This window comes from Nematostella vectensis, chromosome 10 (assembly GCF_932526225.1).
Source record: "Nematostella vectensis chromosome 10, jaNemVect1.1, whole genome shotgun sequence".
Taxonomy (NCBI): domain Eukaryota; kingdom Metazoa; phylum Cnidaria; class Anthozoa; order Actiniaria; family Edwardsiidae; genus Nematostella; species Nematostella vectensis.
In genome coordinates, this window is record NC_064043.1 from 2920784 (window position 1) to 2948515 (window position 27732).

General features: G+C 40.7%; 1 protein-coding gene across 3 annotated transcripts; it reads right to left on the bottom strand.

Annotated features, from left to right (window-relative positions):
• Positions 1-593: 593 nt before the first annotated feature.
• Positions 594-27722, bottom strand: LOC5516428 (exocyst complex component 1). Of its 3 annotated transcripts, XR_007313915.1 has the most exons (27): positions 27476-27722; positions 27258-27385; positions 26793-26888; positions 25191-25257; positions 24769-24834; positions 22816-22949; positions 15364-15489; positions 15177-15278; positions 14845-14977; positions 14568-14677; positions 13003-13149; positions 12655-12751; positions 12148-12380; positions 11647-11742; positions 11267-11355; positions 10282-10320; positions 9954-9989; positions 7721-7801; positions 7476-7611; positions 6738-6821; positions 6245-6398; positions 4954-4974; positions 4281-4405; positions 2670-2792; positions 2362-2433; positions 1799-2006; positions 594-1588 (listed from the first exon to the last, which is right to left on the bottom strand). XR_007313915.1 is itself a non-coding variant. In XM_048733295.1 (26 exons), exons 1-26 carry the CDS (start codon positions 27597-27599, stop codon positions 1854-1856), a joined length of 2772 nt encoding a protein of 923 aa, XP_048589252.1. In that variant the 5' UTR covers positions 27600-27722; the 3' UTR covers positions 594-1853. The 3 variants fall into 3 exon arrangements, 2 of the variants coding, with proteins under 2 accessions (XP_048589252.1, XP_048589253.1); XM_048733295.1 differs by having other exon boundaries at positions 594-2006; XM_048733296.1 differs by lacking the exon at positions 9954-9989 and having other exon boundaries at positions 594-2006.
• Between the last annotated feature and the right edge of the window lie 10 nt (positions 27723-27732).

Below are 27732 nucleotides of genomic sequence, written 5' to 3' on the forward strand. Positions count from 1 at the left end.
ATAAAGTTAGTTAAAAGGGCCGACCATTGAACTTTTGAAGAAATAATTAACGCGTGCTTTTCGGGTCCAAAAAGATCCTGCATATCGTTGGTCGAAATCTTAAAAATAAAAAGGCCCCGCTTCATGACGAAAAATACCTGCACGGTAGTTACCGTGAAAAATGATTTCCAGTACAATAGAACCCTTACACCCCAACAACTAAGGGAACCTGAATTTGGGTCTAATAACATTGAGATACCTGAGTATTTGGGGCTTGCTAAACGAATGTTCAATAGACGCCAATGGAGAAATTTAGAAGAGTAAAAGAACCGTGCCTATCCTTTGTTTGTCATAAACTTAGCTGTATTTGTTTAGTGCCTCTATTAACAAACATTAATTACTAGTTTTCATCAGTTCCAAAGCAACAAAACTTAACCTCAAACCGTGAAAAAAGTCGGTAACTTTAGATAAGACTTATTTTACTATGGTTTATGGTTTATCAACATGTGACAGGACATTACTAGTTTGACTCGGTTGTCAACCTCGGAGTTTAAAAAACAAGTGGAATTGATTGCTTTTTGCTGACAAGTTTAGTTTGGTTAATACACAAAGAACAGTATTGGTCCTGTTTTATTTTATGACAATAGTATGTTCAATTGGTACAAGAACCCCCTTTAGGAGAGATTTCCTTCAATGACCAATTGCTTTATACAAACAATATGTGTATTTGAACTTTAAATTATATTTGAAAATCGAAAACAAAATTTCCGAAAACAAACTTTTGCACTCGTTTAAAATAAATGCCAACTATAATGTTATGCTTGAATATTGTTACGCTGTTACATGTTAGGATACAAAACTCTTACAGGAGTTACCAGATTAACTGTTCGTTCTTTACTTGTAGATAATATACTTTTCACAGGGAATTGGTATCTAGTTGATGAATTGTTTTTGATATGAATGTCTCGTTATCGAAGGATTGTAATTTACCAGCATGCATTAGAGTAAGATCACAACACAACACAACAACTAATAACGAGTCTTATTCTAGTCCAGTGTCAAGCTCAATAGATAGAGATAGAGTTTTCTGGATAGCTTTGATTTTGAATCAATTAGGACAAGTCCTCAAGTCGTGACTCTGGGGAAAAAGGTAGTCTGGTTATTTAGGCTCTTGTCAAATCCTAGGCACCTAGTGGTCTGTTTACCAAGGCTTTTGTCAAATCCTAGGCACCTAGTGGTCTGTTTACCAAGGCTTTTGTCAAATCCTAGGCACCTAGTGGTCTGTTTACCAAGGCTTTTGTCAAATTCTAGGCACCTAGTGGTCTGTTTACTAAGGCTCTTGTCAAATCCTAGGCACCTATTGGTCTGTTTACCAAGGCTTTTGTCAAATCCTAGGCACCTAGTGGTCTGTTTACCAAGGCTTTTGTCAAATCCTAGGCACCTAGTGGTCTGTTTACTAAGGCTTTTTTCAAATCCTAGGCACCTAGTGGTCTGTTTACAGAGGCTCTTGTAAATTCCTTGGCACCTAGTGGTCTGTTTACCAAGGCTCTTGTCAAATCCTAGGCACCTAGTGGTCTGTTTACTAAGGCTTTTGTCAAATCCTTGGCACCTAGTGGTCTGTTTACAGAGGCTTTTTTCAAATCCTAGGCACCTAGTGGTCTGTTTACAGAGGCTCTTGTAAATTCCTTGGCACCTAGTGGTCTGTTTACCAAGGCTCTTGTCAAATCCTTGGCACCTAGTGGTCTGTTTACCAAGGCTCCTGCTAAATGCTAGGCACCTAGTGGTCTGTTTACCAAGGCTCCTGCTAAATGCTAGGCACCTATTTAACTGTTTTCCAAGGCTCCTGTTAAATGCTAGGGACCTAATGGTCTCTTTCAATGCGAGATTGCGATGTTTGAGAAGAACAGCAACACCTCGTCGATTGTGAATTCCAGCGTGATCATTGATCCCGGGTAGCATCTGCTAATCAAGTCTTCGAAGTGTTTGTACTGCTGAATGAACTCTTCCTGCATATTGTGCCACACCACCTATTTAAACAAAACAAATGGCACGACGGTTTAAAGAGCTCTTGTCAGCATTACTTGTTGATGGGAAGAATGCTAACATTATGATCATGTGATTATGTGATTATGTTCATCACATTGAACCAATCACGTGATTAAACTGAACAGATACCGAACTGAAGATTATTGTGATCAACTTAAACACGAGATACTAACGATCACGTGCTTGAATTGAAGTAATAGGATGCCATACCCGTGATCACGTGTCATACTCACGATCACGTGCTTAAATTGAACCAATAGGGTGCCATACCCGTGATCACGAGCTTAAATTGAACCAAAGGGTGCCATACCCGTGATCACATAAAAAAGTTGTTACCTGAAGCAAGTTTTCTTCGTCGCAAAGATGTTTTTCAACTTTCTTGTAGAGGTGCTCAAGGCCTTTCTTCACCTGCCACAGACAAAGGGCAACCAGAAATTACTTACCAAAACTATACATGCAATCTATGAACAATAAGCTCCTTTCAAAAAGAAAATCGTGTAGAGCTGTTTGCTTGTTTCCGTTAATGTTTCGGATCAGAGTTCTAATAATAGTTGTCCTCTGATGGTATCTTATTAATCGGAGTAGTGGAATGGTTTCTTCTCTGCTTTCCTTGGAACTTTTATTCCTTCGTGTGCTTCCTTTACCTCTTTAGAAGGGTATTCCTTGATGCATTTTCTGAGCTCTTGTTTGCTAAATGCCAATTGATAGCCGACCTCCTCTGCCTTCACACCTGCTGTAATACGCTCCTGAACTCCCTCGAAAAATATCTAAAACCAACAAGAAGGAGCAACTTCTGCTAGAATTCTAAAATCACAATAAAAGGGGATATAATAGTATAATAGTATTTATATATAAGTAGTTTGGTTTAAGGCGACGTTTATTAAAATTAAGTAATAGAAGGTAAAAAATATCCAAGGAGTAAATAAAAATGAACGAAACCAACGAAAATGAAGTAGAATTCTTATGAAAAAGTCAAAGAAAGCTGGACTTTTTCTTCATTTGGACAAAACTTGTGTTTGTCTTTTCGATGTTAACCCATTGACTCCTGGCTTTTTTGGAGCTGAATTTACAAAAAAACAGACTGAAAACAGATACCTCCCCCCCTATTCTGAGTTTTATACAGCCCGTCAAAGTCAAACACAGCTGCACCTAGTCAGCGGTATCCAAGCTTTCCAACAGTGCTTTGTGGTCCCCACTTTTAATCCCTCGTCGATGTGCTGAAGCCAGCACAAGTTGATGGTTGCTTGTATTTTTCATCAAAAATACAGCTATGAGCATATTAGGAGAGTGTCTCAGGACATCATGAAGTCTTTTGGGGCATAATTGAGTGCTTTGCTTATGGATATTTGCAAGCAAAGGTGGATTCATGATGATTTTTTCTTGTTTGGCTTTGCCCGGATGAGAAAATAATTTTCTAATGAATCACCACAGCTCTCCTAAATGCTGTCTTTTCTGAAACCAAATTGATTCCAAAATTGTTTACACTGCTATTCTGGGTCTGTATGGCCTGGAATTGATTCGTTTGGCTTCGGGGTGAAAAGACTTATAAAAAACCATCTGACTTTGGGGAGAGGAGTGTTGACTGGCCCTCCCCTCGTGAATTTTCCCCTGGATCTCCCAGAATGCTTTGCAATATGTAAAGATATTTTCGTGGTTGTACAGTCCTTCAAGGAATGAACATTGTGTTTTTAGGCCAAGGAAATGTACCTGGAGGATCAGAATAAAGGTATCTATTTGTGTCTTGAGCTGTGTTTGCTGATTTCTCTCCCTTGTGTGGTATTTTGAGCGTTTTATTGAGAGGGGTGATTCTGCTTTTCTCTCCTTGTTCGATTTGAGATTTGTCAAAGAACCTGTGCTATTATTTGGCTTAAGAGTAGATGCCAACACCTTGGTTGGATGCATATCTGCAAGACCATTTATCCCTTAGACTGATGCCTGAGTATCTTCATCTTGTTGTGTTTATTTTGAATTTATGAATTTTTTGGGTTGTGGGTACTTCCCAAAGCCGGTACAGGCCGGTTGAGGGGTCAATGTGTTAATCTGATCAAAAAATATAAATAAAATTTTGGGTGCTCCATTCCTATGATCTGTTAGAAAAAAATGCTCATCCAAGTCCGTCATTTTTTCTGTTGTGTATCGGGCTTTCTGTGGTGTATCGGATTTCTTGTGGTGTATCGGGTTTCCTGTGGTGTATCGGGCTTTCTGTGGAATTCCAAAGGAATCCCGAAGAGAGAGTCAGGGACTAGGCGGCTTACATTGAGTTTCTCCATTGGTCTTCCCAGCATCTCGCGCACGTAGGCATCCAGGCTGACGTTGTACTTCTGCTTGGCGTCACGCCGCTCATTCTCAAGGCACGAGATCTTGAGCCGAGACAAGACCCCTAGAACAGGCGACATGCAACGTATGAGCAAGATAAGCGACAAGCAGCGATATGATGTGACATGCATCGATATTGGCTAGGCGACATGCAACGTATGAGCAAGATAAGCGACAAGCAGCGATATGATGTGCATCGATATTGGCTAGGCGACATGCAACGTATGAGCAAGATAAGCGACAAGCGGTGATATGATGTGACATGCATCGATATGGGCTAGGCGACAAGCATCGAAATAGGATACGCGACAATAAGCGACATGCGATTCGCGACAAGCATCGAAATAGGATACGCGACAATAAGCGACATGCGATTCGCGACAAGCATATACAACGGATACGCGACAAGCACCGACAAATGATACGCGACAAAGTATCGATAAGTGATACGTGACAAGCATCGTTTTGGGATAGTCGAAGTCTTTATAAGCTTGCGATATTCGGTAAAGATAGCCATGAATTCTCGTCATAAATATTTGACAACAGCCAACTAAAATAACGTTAAAATACCAACAAACACAGAAAAATATTGAACAGTATGATCAGACTTACGAAACAAATGATGGTAGTTTTCTGAAAAAGAAAAAAAAAGTGTTAGTGTTATTCCATATAACCTGATTCATGACATTCACTGTGCCCATCTGGGGCGTCACATAAGCGTAATCTTACCAAGCGTGACCACCATCTGCCGTGTCACGTAATCTTACCAAGCGTGACCGTCATCTGCCGTGTCACGTAATCTTACCAAGCGTGACCGTCATCTGCCGTGTCACGTAATCTTACCAAGCGTGACCGTCATCTACCGTGTCACGTAATTTTACAAAGCGTAACCACCATCTGCTGTGTCACATCATCTTATAAAGCGTAACCACCATCTGCTGTGTCACATAATCTTACTAAGCGTGACCACCATCTGCCGTGTCACATAATCTTATAAAGCGTAACCACCATCTGCTGTGTCACATAATCTTATAAAGCGTAACCACCATCTGCCGTGTCACATAATCTTACTAAGCGTAACCACCATCTGCTGTGTCACATAATCTTATAAAGCGTAACCACCATCTGCTGTGTCACGTAATCTTACAAAGCGTGACTACCATCTGCTGTGTCACATAATCTTACAAAGCGTGACCACCATCTGCTGTGTCACATTATCTTACTAAGCGTGACCACCATCTGCTGTGTCACATAATCTTATAAAGCGTAACCACCATCTGCTGTGTCACGTAATCTTACAAAGCGTGACCACCATCTGCTGTGTCACATAATCTTACAAAGCGTGACCACCATCTGCTGTGTCACATTATCTTACTAAGCGTGACCACCATCTGCTGTGTCACATTATCTTACTAAGCGTGACCACCATCTGCCGTGTCACGTAATCTTACAAAGCGTTACCACCATCTGCTGTGTCATGCAATCTTACAAAGCGTGACCACCATCTGCTGTGTCACATTATCTTACTAAGCGTGACCACCATCTGCCGTGTCACGTAATCTACCAAGCATGACCACCATTGCTGTGTCACGTAATCTTACAAAGCGTGACCACCATCTGCTGTGTCATGCAATCTTACAAAGCGTGACCACCATCTGCTGTGTCACATAATCTTACAAAGCGTGACTGTTATCTGCCGTGTCATGTAATCTACCAAGCATGACCACCATCTGCCGTGTCACGTAATCTTACAAAGCGTGACTGTTATCTGCCGTGTCATGTAATCTACCAAGCATGACCACCATCTGCCGTGTCACGTAATCTTACTAAGCGTGACCACCATCTGCTGTGTCACGTAATCTTACAAAGCGTGACCACCATCTGCTTTGTCACGTGATCTTACCAAGCGTGACCACCGCCCTTGGACTCTTCACGTGCTCTGCGGCCACGCGCTCCACATTATCAAAAACCACTTTGATAAGCTGATGGAACGCTCGATCCAGGTCCGTCCGCCGTTCAGCACTCTTGAAGATCCCTTCTGATATTTCCGCAAACTCCTACCGATACAAAAAGACTGACTCGTACAGAATTCAAGACGGCTGCGCAGAAGAAACGGGTGTGAGATGAAAATAACTACATAAAAGTTAACAGTTTGGTATGGTTGTAATTCGCCATTATTTCGCCTATGCTGTTAAACGGAGGTTTCGTAGGCTGTGAAACCCCAGGCAAATGATGTGTTCATCTCAGTACTGAATTAAATCTGTTTGAATCACGGTAGGTTTCAATCCATACTACAATAAAAAAACTCAACTCTATTTTTAAATGATCAAATAATATTGGGAAAGTTGGATATTTAAAACAAAACATTGAAACAAAAGTCGGGTCAGCGGACTCACCTCGAATTTTGCAACAAATGGTAAAATGCCGCATCTCTTGTTCTTCTGAATTCTGACCTCTTCGATTTGCTTCTTGAGGTTTGCCTGAAAGATGCCAGATCACACTTAAAATGCGGATAATGTATTGGGACATGTGTGTGACGTCACCAAATGCACGTATGACGTCATGGGACATATGTGTGACGTCACCAAATGCACGTATTACGTCATGGGACATGTGTGTGACGCCACTAAACACACGTTTGTCATGGAACATGCGTTTGACGTCGCAAAACACACGTATGTATGACATCATGGCACGTGTGTGACGTCACAAAACACACGTATGATATCGTTGTACATGGGTTTGGGTTAGTGAAAATGATGTTATAGTGGTTGTTGAAACGAAATCTTACCGTATGCACAAGCTTAGGACGGTGTTACGATAAACTTATCAAAAAGCCTCTTGACCACGATGAGATATCAGGTGAGCAGGGTGTTACTTACGATAAACTTATCAAAAAGCCTCTTGACCACGATGAGATATCAGGCGAGCAGGGTGTTACTTACGATAAACTTATCAAAAAGTCTCTTGAGCACGATGAGATATCAGGCGAGCAGGGTGTTACTTACGATAAACTTATCAAAAAGCCTCTTGACCACGATGAGATATCAGGCGAGCAGGGTGTTACTTACGATAAACTTATCAAAAAGCCTCTTGACCACGATGAGATATCAGGCGGGCAGGGTGTTACTTACGATAAACTTATCAAAAAGCCTCTTGACCACGATGAGACAGTTCCCCAGCTGCTGGCTCAGATATGACACGGGAGCCCCTGACAGTTGGTTTGAGATGACGTATTGCCCGATACGGACAAGCATGTACATGGTATTACTGAAACAAAATACAGAATTGACATAATACATTTATATTACTTAGCACCAGCATTACTTGGCACATTGTGAATATATTCATGGTTTTAATAATGATTGATTGTACTTACAAGCTGTCCAGTTTATCAGCAAACTGAATGAAGGCGTTCAACTCCACTTCCAAAACACTGAACAGACCTTGCATCACCTTCCTACAAAACACAAACACTTAGTCACCAACATCACTTGAGCCACCAAGCCACAAACACTTAGTCACCAACATCACTTGAGCCACCAAGCCACAAACACTTAGTCACCAACATCACTTGAGCCAGTATGCCACAAACACTTAGTCACCAACATCACTTGAGCCACCAGGCCACAAACACTTAGTCACCAACATCACTTGAGCCACCAAGCCACAAACACTTAGTCACCAACATCACTTGAGCCAGTATGCCACAAACACTTAGTCACCAACATCACTTGAGCCACCAAGCCACAAACACTTAGTCACCAACATCACTTGAGCCACCAGGCCACAAACACTTAGTCACCAACATCACTTGAGCCACCAGGCCACAAACACTTAGTCACCAACATCACTTGAGCCACCAAGCCACAAACACTTAAGTCACCAACATCACTTGAGCCACCAGGCCACAAACACTTAGTCACCAACATCACTTGAGCCACCAAGCCACAAACACTTAGTCACCAATATCACTTGAGCCACCAGGCCACAAACACTTAGTCACCAACATCACTTGAGCCACCAGGCCACAAACACTTAGTCACCAACATCACTTGAGCCACCAGGCCACAAACACTTAGTCACCAACATCACTTGAGCCACCAGGCCACAAACACTTAATCACTAACATCACTTGAGCCACCAGGCCACAAACACTTAGTCACCAACATCACTTGAGCCAGTATGCCACAAACACTTAGTCACCAATATCACTTGAGCCACCAGGCCACAAACACTTAGTCACCAACATCACTTGAGCCACCAGGCCACAAACACTTAGTCACCAACATCACTTGAGCCACCACGCCACAAACACTTAGTAACCAACATCACTTGAGCCACCAGGCCACAAACACTTAGTCACCAACATCACTTGAGCCAGTATGCCACAAACACTTAGTCACCAACATCACTTGAGCCACCAGGCCACAAACACTTAGTCACCAACATCACTTGAGCCACCAAGCCACAAACACTTAGTCACCAACATCACTTGAGCCAGTATGCCACAAACACTTAGTCACCAACATCACTTGAGCCACCAAGCCACAAACACTTAGTCACCAACATCACTTGAGCCACCAGGCCACAAACACTTAGTCACCAACATCACTTGAGCCACCAAGCCACAAACACTTAGTCACCAACATCACTTGAGCCAGTATGCCACAAACACTTAGTCACCAACATCACTTGAGCCACCAAGCCACAAACACTTAGTCACCAACATCACTTGAGCCACCAAGCCACAAACACTTAGTCACCAACATCACTTGAGCCACCAGGCCACAAACACTTAGTCACCAACATCACTTGAGCCACCAGGCCACAAACACTTAGTCACCAACATCACTTGAGCCACCAGGCCACAAATACTTAGTCACCAACATCACTTGAGCCAGTATGCCACAAACACTTAGTCTCCAACATCACTTGAGCCACCAGGCCACAAACACTTAGTCACCAACATCACTTGAGCCACCAAGCCACAAACACTTAGTCACCAACATCACTTGAGCCACCAGGCCACAAATACTTAGTCACCAACATCACTTGAGCCACCAAGCCACAAATACTTAGTCACCAACATCACTTGAGCCACCAGGCCACAAACATTTAGTCATCGTCTGTATCAGGTGCCCCAGGCAAGTTGAGCCAACAGTGCAAGCATTGTTAGCAAACATAAGGTGCATTCACTTACAACATGCCATGCAATGTCGTGGGTCACAATGTTGCGAGATGCTGACGGCAACAAGCATAGCCAGAACAGAAAACAATTCATTGTTTTGTTACAATCTCTACCATATAGCATAGCCTTGTGAATGTACCTTTTAATACAGCGTTTTATTGATAGTATTCTTTATGAGAAAACAACCACAATATGTCATTTTTTGTGATTTAAATCATTTTTACTGATGCACTGCACGAGACAGTTTCAGAATGGAAGGACATGTTTTTTAAGTGGTGTATTTATGGCTTAGTGCATTTATCGAGTGCTTAGAGCTTAGGTGAATTTATTTCAAGAAATGTTGGTATTACTGCACGTGGGTGAGGCATTGCACTACAGGATTTATATCACGCCAAAGCGCGTATTATGGTTTTAAACATACTTTATTTCTTCACGTCGTTCAATCATCTTTTTTCTTCTGCAGAGAGAATAACCACGAGATAATGGGGTCAGAACTTGGTCAAGAGAGAATAATTATGATATCATGAAAAAAAGTTAAATTAACATTAATTTAATAATGGCAACTATTTTATATTTGGCCTCTTTTATGAACATTAACTTTTTATTCCAAGGTATGGAACAGATTAAGCATGTAGAGTATAAAACAACAGCATTCACCAAAAAAACTGAGAATCATAAATATGAATCTGTCCTTTATCTCAGATATCAAATAGATGGCCGTTAGGGGCTGAGTAATGATAATCTCCTACCTGACTTCCTCGTCCAGCTGTTTTCTTTCTTTCACGTCACTGGAAAGGAAATACAACAAGCTTATTTAGAGTATATCAGTAATTCGCTCAATCTACGGATGGAAACAGATACTTTGTGTGAATGATCTACGGATGGAAACAGATACTTTGTGTGGATGACCTACGGATGGAAACAGTTACTTTGTGTGGATGATCTACGGATGGAAACAGATACTTTGTGTGAATGATCTACGGATGGAAACAGATACTTTGTGTGAATGATCTACGGATGGAAACAGATACTTTGTGTGAATGATCTACGGATGGAAACAGATAATTTGTGTGAATGATCTACGGATGGAAACAGATACTTTGTGTGAATGATCTACGGATGGAAACAGATACTTTGTGTGAATGATCTATGGATGGAAACAGATACTTTGTGTGAATGATACTGTTTCGGAGCAGGGGTGTAGCCAGAGCAGCCAAAGATACAGTAAATGTACGAGACATTATTTAAAATACTGGGGAAAATGCCTTGAAAGTGCCTTTTGGGCCCCCTCCTGTTAAAAATCCTGGCTACGCCACTGAGAGGGGTATATACTGGCAAGAGAGGGTTGTGGGAGGCAGGGGCGTAGCCAGGGGGTGGCCTAGGGGACCCAGGCCCCTCATCTAGCAGCCAAAAATACAGTAAATGTGTGAGAAATTATCTAAAACACAGGAGACAAAGCCTTGAAAGTCCCTCCTGTTAAAAATCCAGGCTACACCACTGGGGAGAGTAAGATGGTGGTATTATTGGCCTTCTCTAAACAGCCATTTCTCTCAGGCTCAAAGAGGGGTGGCTTAAAAGGTTACACTTTTTTTACAGCTGTCTAATCTGATTCACACTACAAAACAATGTTTCCACCACAGTAATTAAACACAATTGATGCAAACTAGGACAAAACAGACTACAAAAGCAAAAAGGTAAACTCAATCATATTTCGTGCGACATGCAAATACTCACGTAAAGTCAATAGGAGATGGTTTGTTGGTCTTACTCATCAACGCACCATCTGAAGTGTCACTTCCTGATGCAGAGACTGCATCTGCAACCTGAAACCACACAGAAAACAAGGCTCTTCCAGCAGTTTGCGATTAACATAGCTAGGAAGTATGCCCAGGACATAATTACACAAAACCTCAAAGATATTTTTAGCAGATGCCAGTAACAATAACTGTAATGACAATAAAAGTTGAATTTTGCAGGGTTTTTATTTCAATTATGGGCTTTCCAGATTTTTTCTCATAAATTTTCATATAATGACTTATGAACGGATCCTAATTAGAGACCAGCTCACAGAGTGTTTATGAGCTAAAATAGCAATCTTTGAGTATCGTACTCACGTCAAACTCATCCGCAGAGAGGTCGAAAAATTTCTGAATGAATTCCTGCTCCGACGTACACACAGGCTCAAGCTCAGAAAGTAATATGTCAAAGACCTACAACAAACACAACAATAGGTAAGAGGCGCTAGGCAATCTGAGTGTGTCTGAGGCTTGGCAAAGACCTACAACAAACACAACAATAGGTAAGAGGTGCTAGGCAATCTGAGTGTCTCTGAGGCTTGGCAAAGACCTACAACAAACACAACAATAGGTAAGAGGCGCTAGGCAATCTGAGTGTGTCTGGGGCTTGGCAAAGACCTACAACAAACACAACAATAGGTAAGAGGCACTATGCAATCTGAGTGTGTCTGGGGCTTGGCAAAGACCTACAACAAACACAACAATAGGTAAGAGGCGCTAGGCAATCTGAGTGTGTCTGGGGCTTGGCAATATGCTGTGACTACTCTGTATGCTCAAACAGGACCAAACAAAAAAATGCAGGTGTTGTAGATCCCTTACCCTGTCAAACCTTCCTCGTATATCTAGCGGTTCTGTGGCAGAATCCACTGAACCAATAGAACCTGATCGTGAGCGTGTTTCAGAGCCAGAGTCACCAGTGTCTTTTCTGTCACGGCGGCCAAAGCGATGTGTGGATACTCGCGGGCTGGGGCGAGGACTGGATCTAAGGCTTGCTGTGTCTTCTCGGCTTTTTGCAGGGGATGCAACAGTCATCTTAAATGTTGCAATGGCCGCTGCAAACCAACAGCATTAGGGAGGGCCATAAATGACTAAGTAAAAGGTGGTACAAAATAAGAATGATAATCAGCATAAGCCGCAGCATAATAAAGCAATTAATAGTAACAAAAAAAACATACTCTTATCACTTCTCTTCTGCGCCTTCTGCCATGCCCATCGATTCCCCCCTCCCCATGTTGCCAACCCCCTTCTGAAAAACATCCTTCTCCCGTACCTATGTGGTAAAAAATGGATTGGTGTCATAAATCCACTATTGTTTGCCATTCTTACATCGAGTGCCTCCCTTGGTTGAAAGGCGCTGCTTGGCTGACTCAAAGAATTCCTTGACCTCTCGCTCATACACTTTGTTAAGGGACTGGATGTACGCCTAAAAACATGAAAAAATATGTGTTATTTATTATCTCCCTCATCGCTCTTTTCACATCACATCACTGCCATCATAACAACAACAAAACAACACTAATAATCATAATCATAATATAGTAACAATGATAATACCATTGGGAATGCAAACTTGAGAAAGATGTACTTCAAGGAGTAAACAAAAAAGCCCTAGTACATACATTTTACTTAAATAGAGTGTAAGAATAAGAATTCCTAAAAAACGTATATTCTTACCAAACATAAGTCCATGAAGAGCTCTTGATCAACCACTTTGAGCCACTTCATGAGTCCAGTGTATGGGAGCAAGTCCTTGTGGCAGTTCAGGTGCTTTGGAAGGTGCATTTCACTGGAGTAACGAACAGGCGTCTCACTATCTAGACCCTGTCGCCAAGAAGTTTCTCAAAATAAACACGAGATGACTAAGAAGGATAGTGGTGGAAGAAGGGGGAGGTACAGAGAACAAAGGAGGGAGGAGGGGGGCAGAGAGCAGAGAAGGGAAGAGTGAGGAGGGGAGGAATGCCTAAGAATGAATGAGGATGGAGAGAGGAAGGGGGGATGAAGAATAGAGTAGGGGAAGGGAAAAATAAGGGAGAAGGGCAGAGAATGGATGAGGATGGAGAGAGGAAGGGGGGATAAAGAATGGAGTAGGGGAGGAGAAAAATAAGGGAGAAGGGTAGAGAATGGATGAGGATGGAGAGAGGGAGGGGGGATGAAAAATGGAGTAGGGGAAGAGAAAAATAAGGGAGAAGGGCAGAGAATGGATGAGGATGGAGAGAGGGAGGGGGGATGAAGAATGAAGTAGGGGAAGAGAAAAATAAGGGAGAAGGGAAGAGAATGAATGAGGATGGAGAGAGGGAGGGAGGATGAAGAATGAAGTATGGGAAGAGAAAAATAAGGGAGAAGGGCAGAGAATGGATGAGGATGGAGAGAGGGAGGGGGGATGAAGAATGAAGTAGGGGAAGGGAAAAATAAGGGAGAAGGGCAGAGAATGGATGAGGATGGAGAGAGGGAGGGGGGATGAAGAATGGAGTTGGGGAAGAGAAAAATAAGGGAGAAGGGCAAATAATGAATGAGAATGGAGAGAGGGAGGGGGGGATGAAAAATGCAGTAGGGGAAGGGAAAAATAAGGGGGAAGGGCAGAGAATGGATGAGCGAGGAGAGAGGGAGGGGGGATGAAGAATACAGTAGGGGAAGAGAAAAATAAGGCAGAAGGGCAGAGAATGGATGAGGATGGAGAGAGGGAGGGGGGATGAAGAATGGAGTAGGGGAAGAGAAAAATAAGGGAGAAGGGCAGAGAATGGATGAGGATGGAGAGAGGGAGGGGGGATGAAGAATAAAGTAGGGGAAGAGAAAAATAAGGGAGAAGGGCAGAGAATGGATGAGGATGGAGAGAGGAAGGGGGAATGAAGAATGGAGTAGGGGAGGAGAAAAATAAGGGAGAAGGGCAGAGAATGGATGAGGGAGAAGTGAGGGAGGGCGGATGAAGAATAGAGTAGGGGAAGAGAAAAATAAGGGAGAAGGGCAGAGAATGGATGAGGATGGAGAGAGGGAGGGGGGATGAAGAATGAAGTAGGGGAAGAGAAAAATAAGGGAGAAGGGCAAAGAATGAATGAGGATGGAGAGAGAGAGGGGGGATGAAAAATGCAGTAGGGGAAGAGAAAAATAAGGGAGAAGGGCAGAGAATGGATGAAGGAGGAGGGTGAGGTGGCAGAGAGACTGACAGGAGGAAGAGCAGGGGTGGGAGATGAACAGGGGGTAAAGAGGTGGGTACTTTAGATGAGGACTTGTTGAACACTTACATGTTGTGGGAAGATACCAAGAAGATGGTGCTTCAGGCGTAATGCAAATCCTTGGCAAACCTTCTTATAGCGCTCTTGTTGTTCTTTTACAGCACTCATCTCTTGAAGGCCTAAGAAAAGGACACATCACAATAATAACAATAAGACAAATAACATAACTTATTATGTAACACATAGTCAATAAATACCATATTATGTCACACATAGTCGATAAATACCATCAGGACAGATTAGGGCTAAAAATTAGGGCTAATTCGGGATAACTATCAGATCACACCTTTTGGGAGGTCCGCCTGAAGGGCCTCAAGAACAGCCATGGCTGCATTAGTGCATTCCTTGACGGCCAATCCTTTGGATAAGTCACCCTCTTGTAGTGCGATAATATGCCTCTCAGGGATGTCCAAAGTATTCTAAGGTGATGTAAATTAAAGTGAATGGCTGCCATTGTTTTGTATACACTAACTCTTTGTTTCAGACCTTTTTATGGATTAACAGTAATGTTACAATGGATGCAATATATCTTCAAAGTGTGACCAGTATGAACAGTTATAACTGATCCATGGGGAACAACTCAGATGCATAAGCAATAATAATTACATAAATACTCACCACCAAAAACTCAACTTGTTTGAGTAATTTCTGTCGGTTTGTGCTCTCTGTCTCCATGTGCCTGTCCTTGTCCTCCATCTGTTCCATGTGTTCCCGTACCGTCTGCACAGAAAGAAAAACGGAGATTAAAAAGAGGACCATCATACATGTCTCCATGGAACAGTTCACTATGCAGTAGAGCCCTTACCCTAAGCTTATCATCGTAGTGAGTTAGTCTTGTGTCCAGCTTGTCCAGCTCAACCAGTGCAGCCTCTAGCAAATCCATCAAGCTAGTTACTTGGTCTTCTGATGCCATGATAGAGTAGATATTAGCCTGTAATGCACACATTTCAATGGGTTACTTCACCAGATAAAGATATCAATAAATCATTACCAATGAGATGTACAGTACCAGGGTCTCAAAAGTAGGGGCAATCAACTTCCCCACATTCTGGTATTATAAAGGTGTCACAACATTTCCCAGGATCAGGCTATTTTTAGACATACAGATTAGCCAACCAGGTGCAATCTTTGTGTTGGCGTTTTGGCTGAGCTCACCCGCATGCACAATCTCAGAAAAAAAGTTGTTCTCTCTTTCGAACTTTGACTTTTGCTGCTCTCTTCTTCAAAATGAATCCAACTCTACCTACGACTTTGAATTCTAGGCTACATTTCTTTTGGTAAAGAAACTGATTAGCCCATTCATGTTTGCGCATCTAAAAATAACCTGATCCTAGGAAATGCCAAGACACTTATATAATACAGATGATTGCCCCTACTTATGAGCCCCTGATGATTGCCCCTACTTATGAGCCCCTGGCAGTACATATTTATAGGTTATTTCACGGTTGGTGAGCAGGTACAATTTTTTTTCACGAGTTGTGTAAAACAAATGAATCATAAAAGCGAACTTACCATGAAATGACTTATTTATTATGTACATTTCGAGATTTAAAATGAGCGAAAAGAACTTTCAGATATAAAACATATCTTTATTTATTTTCTTTCAAAGGAAAACAACGCGCAGTCGGCAAGGAAGCCAAGTGAATATTAACGAGTGAATAAAAACTGTACAAACCACTTTCCATGCTGTCTTTTGTTTATTATATATTTACTGAGAAATTTATAATAAGCTTATTACATAACATTTTATTAGACTTGGCTGCAGAGGTTTGTGTTGTTCGTCAGTTCAGTGGAAGACAGACAAAAAATTACATTGAAATGACTCTATCTCGCTAATGTCACGCACGAGACTGTGATGTTAGATAGGGTTTTAACAGCCTTACATCTTGCTTGGTTTTTCCCCGTTGTATTCTTGTTTTCAAGACTTTCTACTTAATCCTCTACAGTGTCATTAAGATTTATTGTCTACTTTGTATTTTCGTTTTCCTGTCCGTCTATGAACTCTTCTATAGACAAATCTAGGCTCTGAAAACGGGTAGTCGAAAAGTAAAAAAGGAATGGCGAGCGAGACACATTTTGCGATTTTGCTCACAAGTGAAATAATGATATAGCCAATCAGAACGCCAATACAGCGTTTTTCACTAGTAACAGTGATCAATTCTAAACTGGAAAAAAAACCTATTAAGTGGAAACATCTTAGGGTCCTGACCCCGTACGCAGTTCTGCTCAAGGTTAAACCAATCAGCTATCGAGCTATGATTTGGGGTTTGCACGGCGCAGATCTGCGCGGTTTGAGCCAATCAGACGTTATAGATCTCGGTGACATCAAGGAGGTGTTGACATACAATAACCAGACTACTCTGTATGGCATAAATATCTGGTTATTACATGTCAACAGGGGTAAAGCCTTTGTTAATTCTCAAACAAAAGGTAAAACAAAGCGTGATATCGGAACCCACGTGAACTGCTACCTAGCGCCTGGTTAATTAACCTGGTTAATCTACTCGACTTAGTTTCGTATTTTAACTCAAACATATTGATTAAAAATAAACTTCTCACTACATCCAGAGTACTTTTCAATTATCTGTTAAGGACTCGCTTATTTTGAGAAATTTCGGGCTCGTTATGAAAGTAACGCGAAACGGCAAAACTTGAGCGCAGCCCTGCGCTCGCATTAGCCAATAATGATACAATTATTCACTTCCTGTTGCGCAGGACTGCTCATGTATCAGCGAATCCCGTATTTAGCGTGATATCGGAACCCATGTGAACTTCTACCTAGCGCAGAGCAGCTTATGCCCTTGTACCTGCCACTTGGTTAATCTACTCTGCTTAGTTTCGTATTTTCAATCAAACATGTTGTTTAAAAGTAAACATGTCTATAGTTATGAAAGTGATGCGAAACGGGAAAACTTGTGAGTTAATTACGAGTTTCGTGCACGACTGCACCGTTTTGTGCTTATCTTTCAATATATTTTGTACTCCACTGTTAGCAAAGCGGCTGTTATCTTATCAAATCAAAAATAACATTAGTATGATCAAGCTGGCTATAACGTATAGCAATGCGAGTTGGAGTGCTTATCATTGCAAGTGGTTACAAGACACAAAGCGCAGTCCTGCTCTTGCATTAGCCAATAATGATACAATTATTCACTTCCTTTAGCGCAGGACTGCTCATGTATCAGCGAATCCCGTATTTAGCGTAACATCGGAACATATTGATTAAAAATAAACGTGTCACTATATCCAGAGTACTTCTCAATTATCTGTTAAGTACTCGCTTATTTTGAAAAATTTCGGGCTCGTTATGAAAGTAACGCGAAACGGCAAAACTTGAGCACAGCCCTGCGCTCGCATTAGCCAATAATGATACAATTATTCACTTCCTGTTGCGCAGGACTGCTCATGTATCAGCGAATCCCGTATTTAGCGTGATATCGGAACCCATGTGAACTGCTACCTAGCGCCTGGTTAATTAACCTGGTTAATCTACTCGGCTTAGTTTCGTATTTTAACTCAAACATATTGATTAAAAATAAACTTCTCACTACATCCAGAGTACTTTTCAATTATCTGTTAAGGACTCGCTTATTTTGAGAAATTTCGGGCTCGTTATGAAAGTAACGCGAAACGGCAAAACTTGAGCGCAGCCCTGCGCTCGCATTAGCCAATAATGATACAATTATTCACTTCCTGTTGCGCAGGACTGCTCATGTATCAGCGAATCCCGTATGTAGCGTGATATCGGAACCCATGTGAACTTCTACCTAGCGCAGAGCAGCTTATGCCCTTGTACCTGCCACTTGGTTAATCTACTCTGCTTAGTTTCGTATTTTCAATCAAACATGTTGTTTAAAAGTAAACATGTCTATAGTTATGAAAGTGATGCGAAACGGGAAAATTTGTGAGTTAATTACGAGTTTCGCGCACGACTGCACCATTTTGTGCTTATCTTTCAATATATTTTGTAGTCCACTGTTAGCAAAGCGGCCGTTATCTTATCAAATCAAAAATAACATTAGTATGATCAAGCCGGCTATAACGTATAGCAACGCGAGTTGGAGTGCTTATCATTGCAAGTGGTCACAAGACACAAAGCGCAGTCCTGCTCTTGCATTAGCCAATAATGATACAATTATTCACTTCCTTTAGCGCAGGACTGCTCATGTATCAGCGAATCCCGTATTTAGCGTAACATCGGAACATATTGATTAAAAATAAACGTGTCACTATATCCAGAGTACTTCTCAATTATCTGTTAAGTACTCGCTTATTTTGAAAAATTTCGGGCTCGTTATGAAAGTAACGCGAAACGGCAAAACTTGAGCGCAGCCCTGCGCTCGCATTAGCCAATAATGATACAATTATTCACTTCCTGTTGCGCAGGACTGCTCATGTATCAGCGAATCCCGTATTTAGCGTGATATCGGAACCCATGTGAACTTCTACCTAGCGCCTGGTTAATTTACCTGGTTAATCTACTCGGCTTAGTTTCGTATTTTAACTCAAACATATTGATTAAAAATAAACTTGTCACTATATCCAGAGTACTTTTCAATTATCTGTTAAGGACTCGCTTATTTTGCGCACCACGTTCACATACAAAAATCGGGTTCTTTTATCGCTTTAACATTGAGATGTGTAGTCCCAAGACCAAAGTAGCAACACTCGTAAAGTTCTGCTCTGCGCTAAGAAACACGTCTCTGTTACCAGTTCACGTGGGTTCCGGTATTACGCTAAATACGGGATTCGCTGATACATGAGCAGTCCTGCGCAACAGGAAGTGAATAATTGTATCATTATTGGCTAATGCAAGCGCAGGGCTGCGCTCAAGTTTTGCTGTTTCGCGTTACTTTCATAACGAGCCCGAAATTTCTCAAAATAAGCGAGTTCTTAACAGATAATTAAGAATTACTCTGGATATGGTGACAAGTTTATGTTTAATCAATATGTTTGAGTTAAAATACGAAACTAAGCCGAGTAGATTAACCGAGTGGCAGGGACAAGGGCATAGCTGCTCTGCGCTAGGTAGCAGTTCACGTGGGTTCCGATAATACGCTAAATACGGGATTCGCTGATACATGAGCAGTCCTGCGCAACAGGAAGTGAATAATTGTATCATTATTGGCTAATGCGAGCGCAGGGCTGCGCTCAAGTTTTGCCGTTTCGCGTTACTTTCATAACGAGCCCGAAATTTTTCAAAATAAGCGAGTACTTAACAGATAATTGAGAAGTACTCTGGATATAGTGACACGTTTATTTTTAATCAATATGTTCCGATGTTACGCTAAATACGGGATTCGCTGATACATGAGCAGTCCTGCGCTAAAGGAAGTGAATAATTGTATCATTATTGGCTAATGCAAGAGCAGGACTGCGCTTTGTGTCTTGTGACCACTTGCAATGATAAGCACTCCAACTCGCGTTGCTATACGTTATAGCCGGCTTGATCATACTAATGTTATTTTTGATTTGATAAGATAACGGCCGCTTTGCTAACAGTGGACTACAAAATATATTGAAAGATAAGCACAAAATGGTGCAGTCGTGCGCGAAACTCGTAATTAACTCACAAGTTTTCCCGTTTCGCATCACTTTCATAACTATAGACATGTTTACTTTTAAACAACATGTTTGATTGAAAATACGAAACTAAGCAGAGTAGATTAACCAAGTGGCAGGTACAAGGGCATAAGCTGCTCTGCGCTAGGTAGAAGTTCACATGGGTTCCGATATCACGCTAAATACGGGATTCGCTGATACATGAGCAGTCCTGCGCAACAGGAAGTGAATAATTGTATCATTATTGGCTAATGCGAGCGCAGGGCTGCGCTCAAGTTTTGCCGTTTCGCGTTACTTTCATAACGAGCCCGAAATTTCTCAAAATAAGCGAGTCCTTAACAGATAATTGAAAAGTACTCTGGATGTAGTGAGAAGTTTATTTTTAATCAATATGTTTGAGTTAAAATACGAAACTAAGCCGAGTAGATTAACCAGGTTAATTAACCAGGCGCTAGGTAGCAGTTCACATGGGTTCCGATATCACGCTAAATACGGGATTCGCTGATACATGAGCAGTCCTGCGCAACAGGAAGTGAATAATTGTATCATTATTGGCTAATGCGAGCGCAGGGCTGTGCTCAAGTTTTGCCGTTTCGCGTTACTTTCATAACGAGCCCGAAATTTTTCAAAATAAGCGAGTACTTAACAGATAATTGAGAAGTACTCTGGATATAGTGACACGTTTATTTTTAATCAATATGTTCCGATGTTACGCTAAATACGGGATTCGCTGATACATGAGCAGTCCTGCGCTAAAGGAAGTGAATAATTGTATCATTATTGGCTAATGCAAGAGCAGGACTGCGCTTTGTGTCTTGTAACCACTTGCAATGATAAGCACTCCAACTCGCATTGCTATACGTTATAGCCAGCTTGATCATACTAATGTTATTTTTGATTTGATAAGATAACAGCCGCTTTGCTAACAGTGGAGTACAAAATATATTGAAAGATAAGCACAAAACGGTGCAGTCGTGCACGAAACTCGTAATTAACTCACAAGTTTTCCCGTTTCGCATCACTTTCATAACTATAGACATGTTTACTTTTAAACAACATGTTTGATTGAAAATACGAAACTAAGCAGAGTAGATTAACCAAGTGGCAGGTACAAGGGCATAAGCTGCTCTGCGCTAGGTAGAAGTTCACATGGGTTCCGATATCACGCTAAATACGGGATTCGCTGATACATGAGCAGTCCTGCGCAACAGGAAGTGAATAATTGTATCATTATTGGCTAATGCGAGCGCAGGGCTGCGCTCAAGTTTTGCCGTTTCGCGTTACTTTCATAACGAGCCCGAAATTTCTCAAAATAAGCGAGTCCTTAACAGATAATTGAAAAGTACTCTGGATGTAGTGAGAAGTTTATTTTTAATCAATATGTTTGAGTTAAAATACGAAACTAAGTCGAGTAGATTAACCAGGTTAATTAACCAGGCGCTAGGTAGCAGTTCACGTGGGTTCCGATATCACGCTAAATACGGGATTCGCTGATACATGAGCAGTCCTGCGCTAAAGGAAGTGAATAATTGTATCATTATTGGCTAATGCAAGCGCAGGACTGCGCTTTGTGTCTTGTGACCACTTGCAATGATAAGCACTCCAACTCGCGTTGCCTCGCGTTATAGCCGGCTTGATCATTCCGAGTTTACTATTAAGCGACCAAAGATGGATATTTGTATGGTTGCATACGCATTTACAACGAAAGCAAAGTAACAAGTCTGCCGTGGCCGATTAAGGCTTGCCAAGCTTCCAGTTGAAATTGGAAAATAACGCAAGGACTCTTCTGGGATACAAGGTATTCAAAGAAATATCATAAACTCCGAAAATAAGGAAGGCATTATATTGGAGTTAATCGATTAACTCTAAGGAGGAGATACACGAAGGAAGTTCCAGTATTTGAGAACACTGTTCTTAACGCGCCAAAACAATCCCGCCAAATTAGCACCCTTCAAGTAAGCTAAAAATAATACACATATCAAACACAAAAAGTATCAATTTGAGAAACTATAATAATAAAAGAGGACCTGTGAAAATAATGTCGCTCCTTTTTAGCTTATTGTATTTAGTCAAAGGAAGGTGTTTTCGTTCAGACTTTCAGAGGTTTTGTTTTACCTTTTGTTTGAGAATTAACAAAGGCTTTACCCCTGTTGACATGTAATAACCAGATATTTATGCCATACAGAGTAGTCTGGTTATTGTATGTCAACACCTCCTTGATGTCACCGAGATCTATAACGTCTGATTGGCTCAAACCGCGCAGATCTGCGCCGTGCAAACCCCAAATCATAGCTCGATAGCTGATTGGTTTAACCTTGAGCAGAACTGCGTACGGGGTCAGGACCCTAAGATGTTTCCACTTAATAGGTTTTTTTTCCAGTTTAGAATTGATCACTGTTTAGTGGAAAAAATTGTACGACCAATCAGCTGGCTTCTCTAGTGTGAAGAGACTAGTTTTATCACAATGGTTTTTGGCACCTAAATCTTGGTATGTATATAATAATCAGATATAGATTAAAATACAATAATGATAACAACATTTATTAATAAACTGGTGAATAATCTAGCTGCAGAAACTAGCACATGAGATTGCCAACTAAAAACAACTTGCAAACATCAACTTGAAAAAAAAATAAGAACTTACTCTTCTGATGTCATGTAACATACTGATAATAGTTGATGACAACATATTTACCCCATCTAGCACAGACAAGTCTTTAGAAAGCTGGTCTGTGAACGTCTCTATGTTGCTTATGGCATTTTCAGTCTGGGACATCATGTGTTCAAGGTCTTGCTCTTCTCCTTGGCTTAGCTCTTGATAATCTTCCACTGTCATGAAGGAAACAATACGGTAACAATGCATCCATCCATCCATCCAAAAGGATGAAATCATTGTCACTTTAGCAAACCACTCAATAAAATTGAATTAAATTTAAAAAAATGAAATTAAAGGAATTAAAAACAAAACAAAACATAGTCTGATTTGACTGAAGGGTGTGATTTTTAAATCATGTGAATAAAATAAGAATATTTTCATATTAGCAGCTGTCAACATGGGCAGATCTAGGGGTGGGCTCGGCAGGGGCCGCTGACCCCTTAAATTTTCAGTGGCTTTTTTCAGTGACTATATAAACAGGGCTTCTGGAATTAAGCGCGTAATTTGGCTTTTTCCGTGTAATCTGCGTAACCCACAAATTTCCGCGAAATCCCACGTAATTTGGCTATATTTTGAAAGACAAAACATTTAATTGCACAGCTGATGTGTTCTTTTAGGGTTCTTACCTCTATTTCTCGTAAAAAAAGGGAGATATTCTTCGTAAGGGTGCGATATTTCTAACTGAATTTCGAAAACAAACAAAATGAGGTGTTCTTTGCTAAACCGCGAAGGCCTAAGACTAATAACAAAATACCTTTTTTTAATTGGCTGGTGGCTAGGAGCCAATGAAAACTTGCCTAAAATATTTTCACGCAAAAAATTATCCTTTTCAAGTTATTTCGTGCTTTCCTTCGGTACAAAATGTAGTTTGGGTGTAACAGTTGATATTCCGTGTTATTTAGCACGTAATTTAGTAAAGAATCATGCAAAATTTTGATTTTTAAAGAAAAAGTGCAATATTTCTAACTGAATTTCGAAAACAAACAAAATGAGGCGTTCTTTGCTAAACCGCAAAGGCCTAGGACTAATAACAAAATACCTTTTTTTAATTGGCTGGTGGCTAGGAGCCAATGAAAACTTGCCTAAGATATTTTCATGCAAAAAATTAACCTTTTCAAGTTATTTTGTGCTTTCCTTTGGTACAAAATGTAGTTTGGGCGTAACAGTTGATATTCAGTGTAATTTAGCACGTAATTTAGTAAAGAATCATGCAAAATTTTGATTTTTAAAGAAAAAGTGCGATATTTCTAACTGAATTTCGAAAACAAACAAAATGAGGTGTTCTTTGCTAAACCGCAAAGGCCTAGGACTAATAACAAAATACCTTTTTTTAATTGGCTGGTGGCTAGGAGCCAATGAAAACTTGCCTAAGATATTTTCATGCAAAAAATTAACCTTTTCAAGTTATTTTGTGCTTTCCTTTGGTACAAAATGTAGTTTGGGCGTAACAGTTGATATTCCGTGTAATTTAGCACGTAATTTAGTAAAGAATCATGCAAAATTTTGATTTTTTTAGAAAAATGTATTGCAAAATCCCGCGTAATTTAGCGCGTAATGATTGATTTTCCACGTAATTTAGTGTGTAATTTAGTAAAGAATCCCGCGTAATTTTGAGGTTTTTTCCGCGTAATTCAAGAAGCCCTGTATAAAGAAGTACAAGGCAATTCAACTAAGAAGAATGTATCCTCCCCTTTTCTTAAAGCCCTTAATCCCCCCCAACAATAGCAATCCTAATAGAAACCATAAAATCAAAATTTTGAAAGACAGACAGATAAACATTTACTAGATTCCAATCACAAAACTTTCTGGCTTTCATCATTCAAACGGAAGGAATTACATTGTGTTCCATATTGATTATTCAGAGTCTTCCAAAGAGTTGGGATGATTGGAAACCATGTCATTTTGAATAAAAGAGGCCAAAAAGTGATTTGGTATTTGGAAATTGCCGGTGAAGGTTAGCAGAATATTAAAAACTGCAGTAACATGCAGTACCTGTGACACCTTCTCCAGTGTGCTGCTGCTGGCCTGTGCGGACACTTTCAACACTATGGATGCTTTCTGATCACAAAAAGAAAACAACAAACTTTACAAACTTCAACCTTTTTTATCAGATTTTGATCAATGTCTTGATTTTTCATTGTCTAGTCAAACTTTATTGTGGGTCTTAAAACATTCCAGAGTTTCTGGAATATATAATGGAGACTGATTTGCCAGAGGAACCATAGAGTTCAATCTAGGGTTAGGTCACTGGTGTGTATCCAGGACTGGCTGTGGGTGATGTAAAGTCATGGGTGTCATATGGAAAAAGATAGTATTTTTATGGTTTTTTATTGGCATTAATTAAGCTAGAGGTCCCGTACAGTCAAGTGGTCCAACCAACTGACTAAGTGGTGTAACTATTTCTATTACTTTACCTTCCAGTACAGTCATATCCACATTGATGAATGTTGGTTTTCTCTGGGTAGGGTATCTGTGGCACAGCTAAAATTACAGTAAAAATATGTTAATTTTTAAACAATACAAGTACATAAGTACATAAGTACATAAACAATGTATTTAGGACAAGCCTTACACCACCACTTTTTATTGTTCAGTATTTTGTGAACATAACCTGGCTAGATCATCCATCCAGTTGTTAGATACAAATAAATGAATAAAGAGAATTAATATTACTTCATGGCATATTGTCATCTTTGTAAACATCATTATCACAACTGTCATTGACGTCAGCATCATTAGGGACTTAAATATACCCTGTTTATAGACTACCAACCATAGATTGGTGTGCCACATGAATGAATGTTTAGCAAAGTTTAAACCATATTTATTTTATTGTTCTCAGTATTTTGTATATGTAGCCCCACCGGGTCGCCCTTATACTCAGTTGTAAGATGCAAACGGATAAATAAAAACAATTGCCATTAACAAAACAGCATAATTGTTCTTCATATCAGTCTGTTTGTTTGGTAGTACTGATGAAATGGTCAAACCTGGACAACCTGAGGCAAGTCTTAATCTCACACATCTCTAATGTTACCACAGGCAGCCCAAGGCTACTGTCAGTGGTTTATATAAAGGAATGTATGGGGGAATTTATATGTTAGCGAAAAATACTTTATCGTGAAAAATAAAACTTTAAACCATGTGATGTTGTGTTTGAGTCTTCCTTTATTTCAATTTTGCCGATAGAATGTCATTAGAGCGAGTTTGAAGCCAGCCAAGAATTGTGTTTCTCTCTCTGTATAAAAATAGGAAAGGCTAGGGACTCCATCGGCTAACGGCCACCACACAACTACTTCGAGGCCCGATAAAACTGGCAAAAATCAACCAGCCGCCAATCCAGCACAAAAACACTTTGAAAACATACCTTAGCTTTCAATTGAACCGAGTCTCATGTCACAGATATGCAAATTTCACTCATATTTTTTACACTTTTCACCGTCGACTATCGAATTCACCATCTGTGACAACAGATCATGTGCACTTTCTAACCGAGCGGCTCTAGGAACGAGGCACTGCTTGGAAATTCAAACTTCGAGGAGTCGTCGGTACGACAACGACCATGCCGAGTGAGTGTGTTTTCCCTGCAACACTGGTGGCGCGACAGTAGACACTCACTCTGCGCGGTCGATGTATCGCCGCGAGTGAAATTCGCAAATTTGTGAAATGAGACACGGTTCGATTGAAAGCTAGGTATGTTTTCAGGATTGGCGGCTGGTTGATTTTTGCAAGTTTTATCGGGCCTCGAAGTGGTTGTGTGGTGGCCGTTAGCCGATGGAGTCCCCAGCCTTTCCTATTTTTATACAGAGAGAGAAACACAATTCTTGGCGGGCTTCAAACTCGCTCTACTGACATTCTATCGGCAAAATTAAAATAAAAGAAGACTCAAACTCAATATTACATGGTCTAAAGTTTTATTTTTCACGATAAAGTTTTTTTTTTCGCTAACATATAAATTCCCCCATACATTCCTTTATAAACCACTGACAGTAGCCTTGGGCTGCCTGTGACGTTACCTTGAATATTGCACCAATGAAGTTCAATTTTTCTGCTGGGCTGCTGGCTATCCATTTATATGTCTTTTCAAACTGAAGGTCGAACTCACAGGTCTCCTACAAAGAAAAACCAGTTTTCAATTCCTGGTTTTGTAGTTCTGACATTTAGTGGTTTAATTTTGGATGTGGCTCAACTAGGGACGCCCCTATGTAATATTTTCTGTTCTCTGGAGGGAAAACGCATGCTAAAGGGATTACAAATACAGTAAAATTGTTTGCCTTTGGAACTTGCAAACCTGAATTTGGTTTTATGCATTGTTTGTGTGTGTCTTAGTTTTATTTGTTTTCTTTATTTGGCATTTTTTTCGGCTAAATGGAGAAAGACCCAGAAAGATGGCTGGTATGGTACAGAGCTGCGGCTTGAAATTTTATCTCATTGAAGACTCAAGGTAAGATTCTCATTAGTGGCGGAGTTTATTGGCTCACCTTGCCGCCATCTTTGCCGTCTATAATCTTTAGGTCCCTCAACCTCCATGTAGCTCGCTTTTTGTAGCTTTCCTTGTCGGTTTTCTTCACTTGGTAAAAAGATACGGTCTCAGGCTTGTCGATGGTAACTACAGCAGTAAAAGAAAACAAAATTGTGCATAATGGAATAACTCTAGGGGATTGCATGAATGGAAATAATCGATTAGTAAGTTTTTTACCGGCAGCGCATAGGAAACTTGCTTTCTTCTTCTTTCCGACTTTGGTGACGTTCACTACAGCATAAAGCCTCTCATCGCTCGGTTTAAACACTTCTCTTTGGAGGTTATGCCTTATTGCTGCCATTGCATGCAAAAACGAGGCAATATCCGACTAAAGGGAGCTTTAATTCATGGCAATTTTTCTTGGACGGAAATCGGAGGCGACTTCCCGGCCGCCATCTTGATTGTTATGACGCCCTACACGGACCCAAGCCCCT

What these genes read in the sequence shown, in the direction of transcription:
- LOC5516428 (XM_048733295.1), bottom strand. Translation starts at nt 27,599, where the DNA reads ATGGCAGCAATAAGGCATAACCTCCAAAGAGAAGTGTTTAAACCGAGC. An exon ending in GGATATGACTGTACTGGAAG is followed by an intron (nt 24,835 to 25,190) that starts GTAAAGTAATAG and finishes TTTTGTGATCAG; the next exon opens with AAAGCATCCATAGTGTTGAA. An exon ending in TCTTCATGGACTTATGTTTG is followed by an intron (nt 12,752 to 13,002) that starts GTAAGAATATAC and finishes TCATGTTTTTAG; the next exon opens with GCGTACATCCAGTCCCTTAA.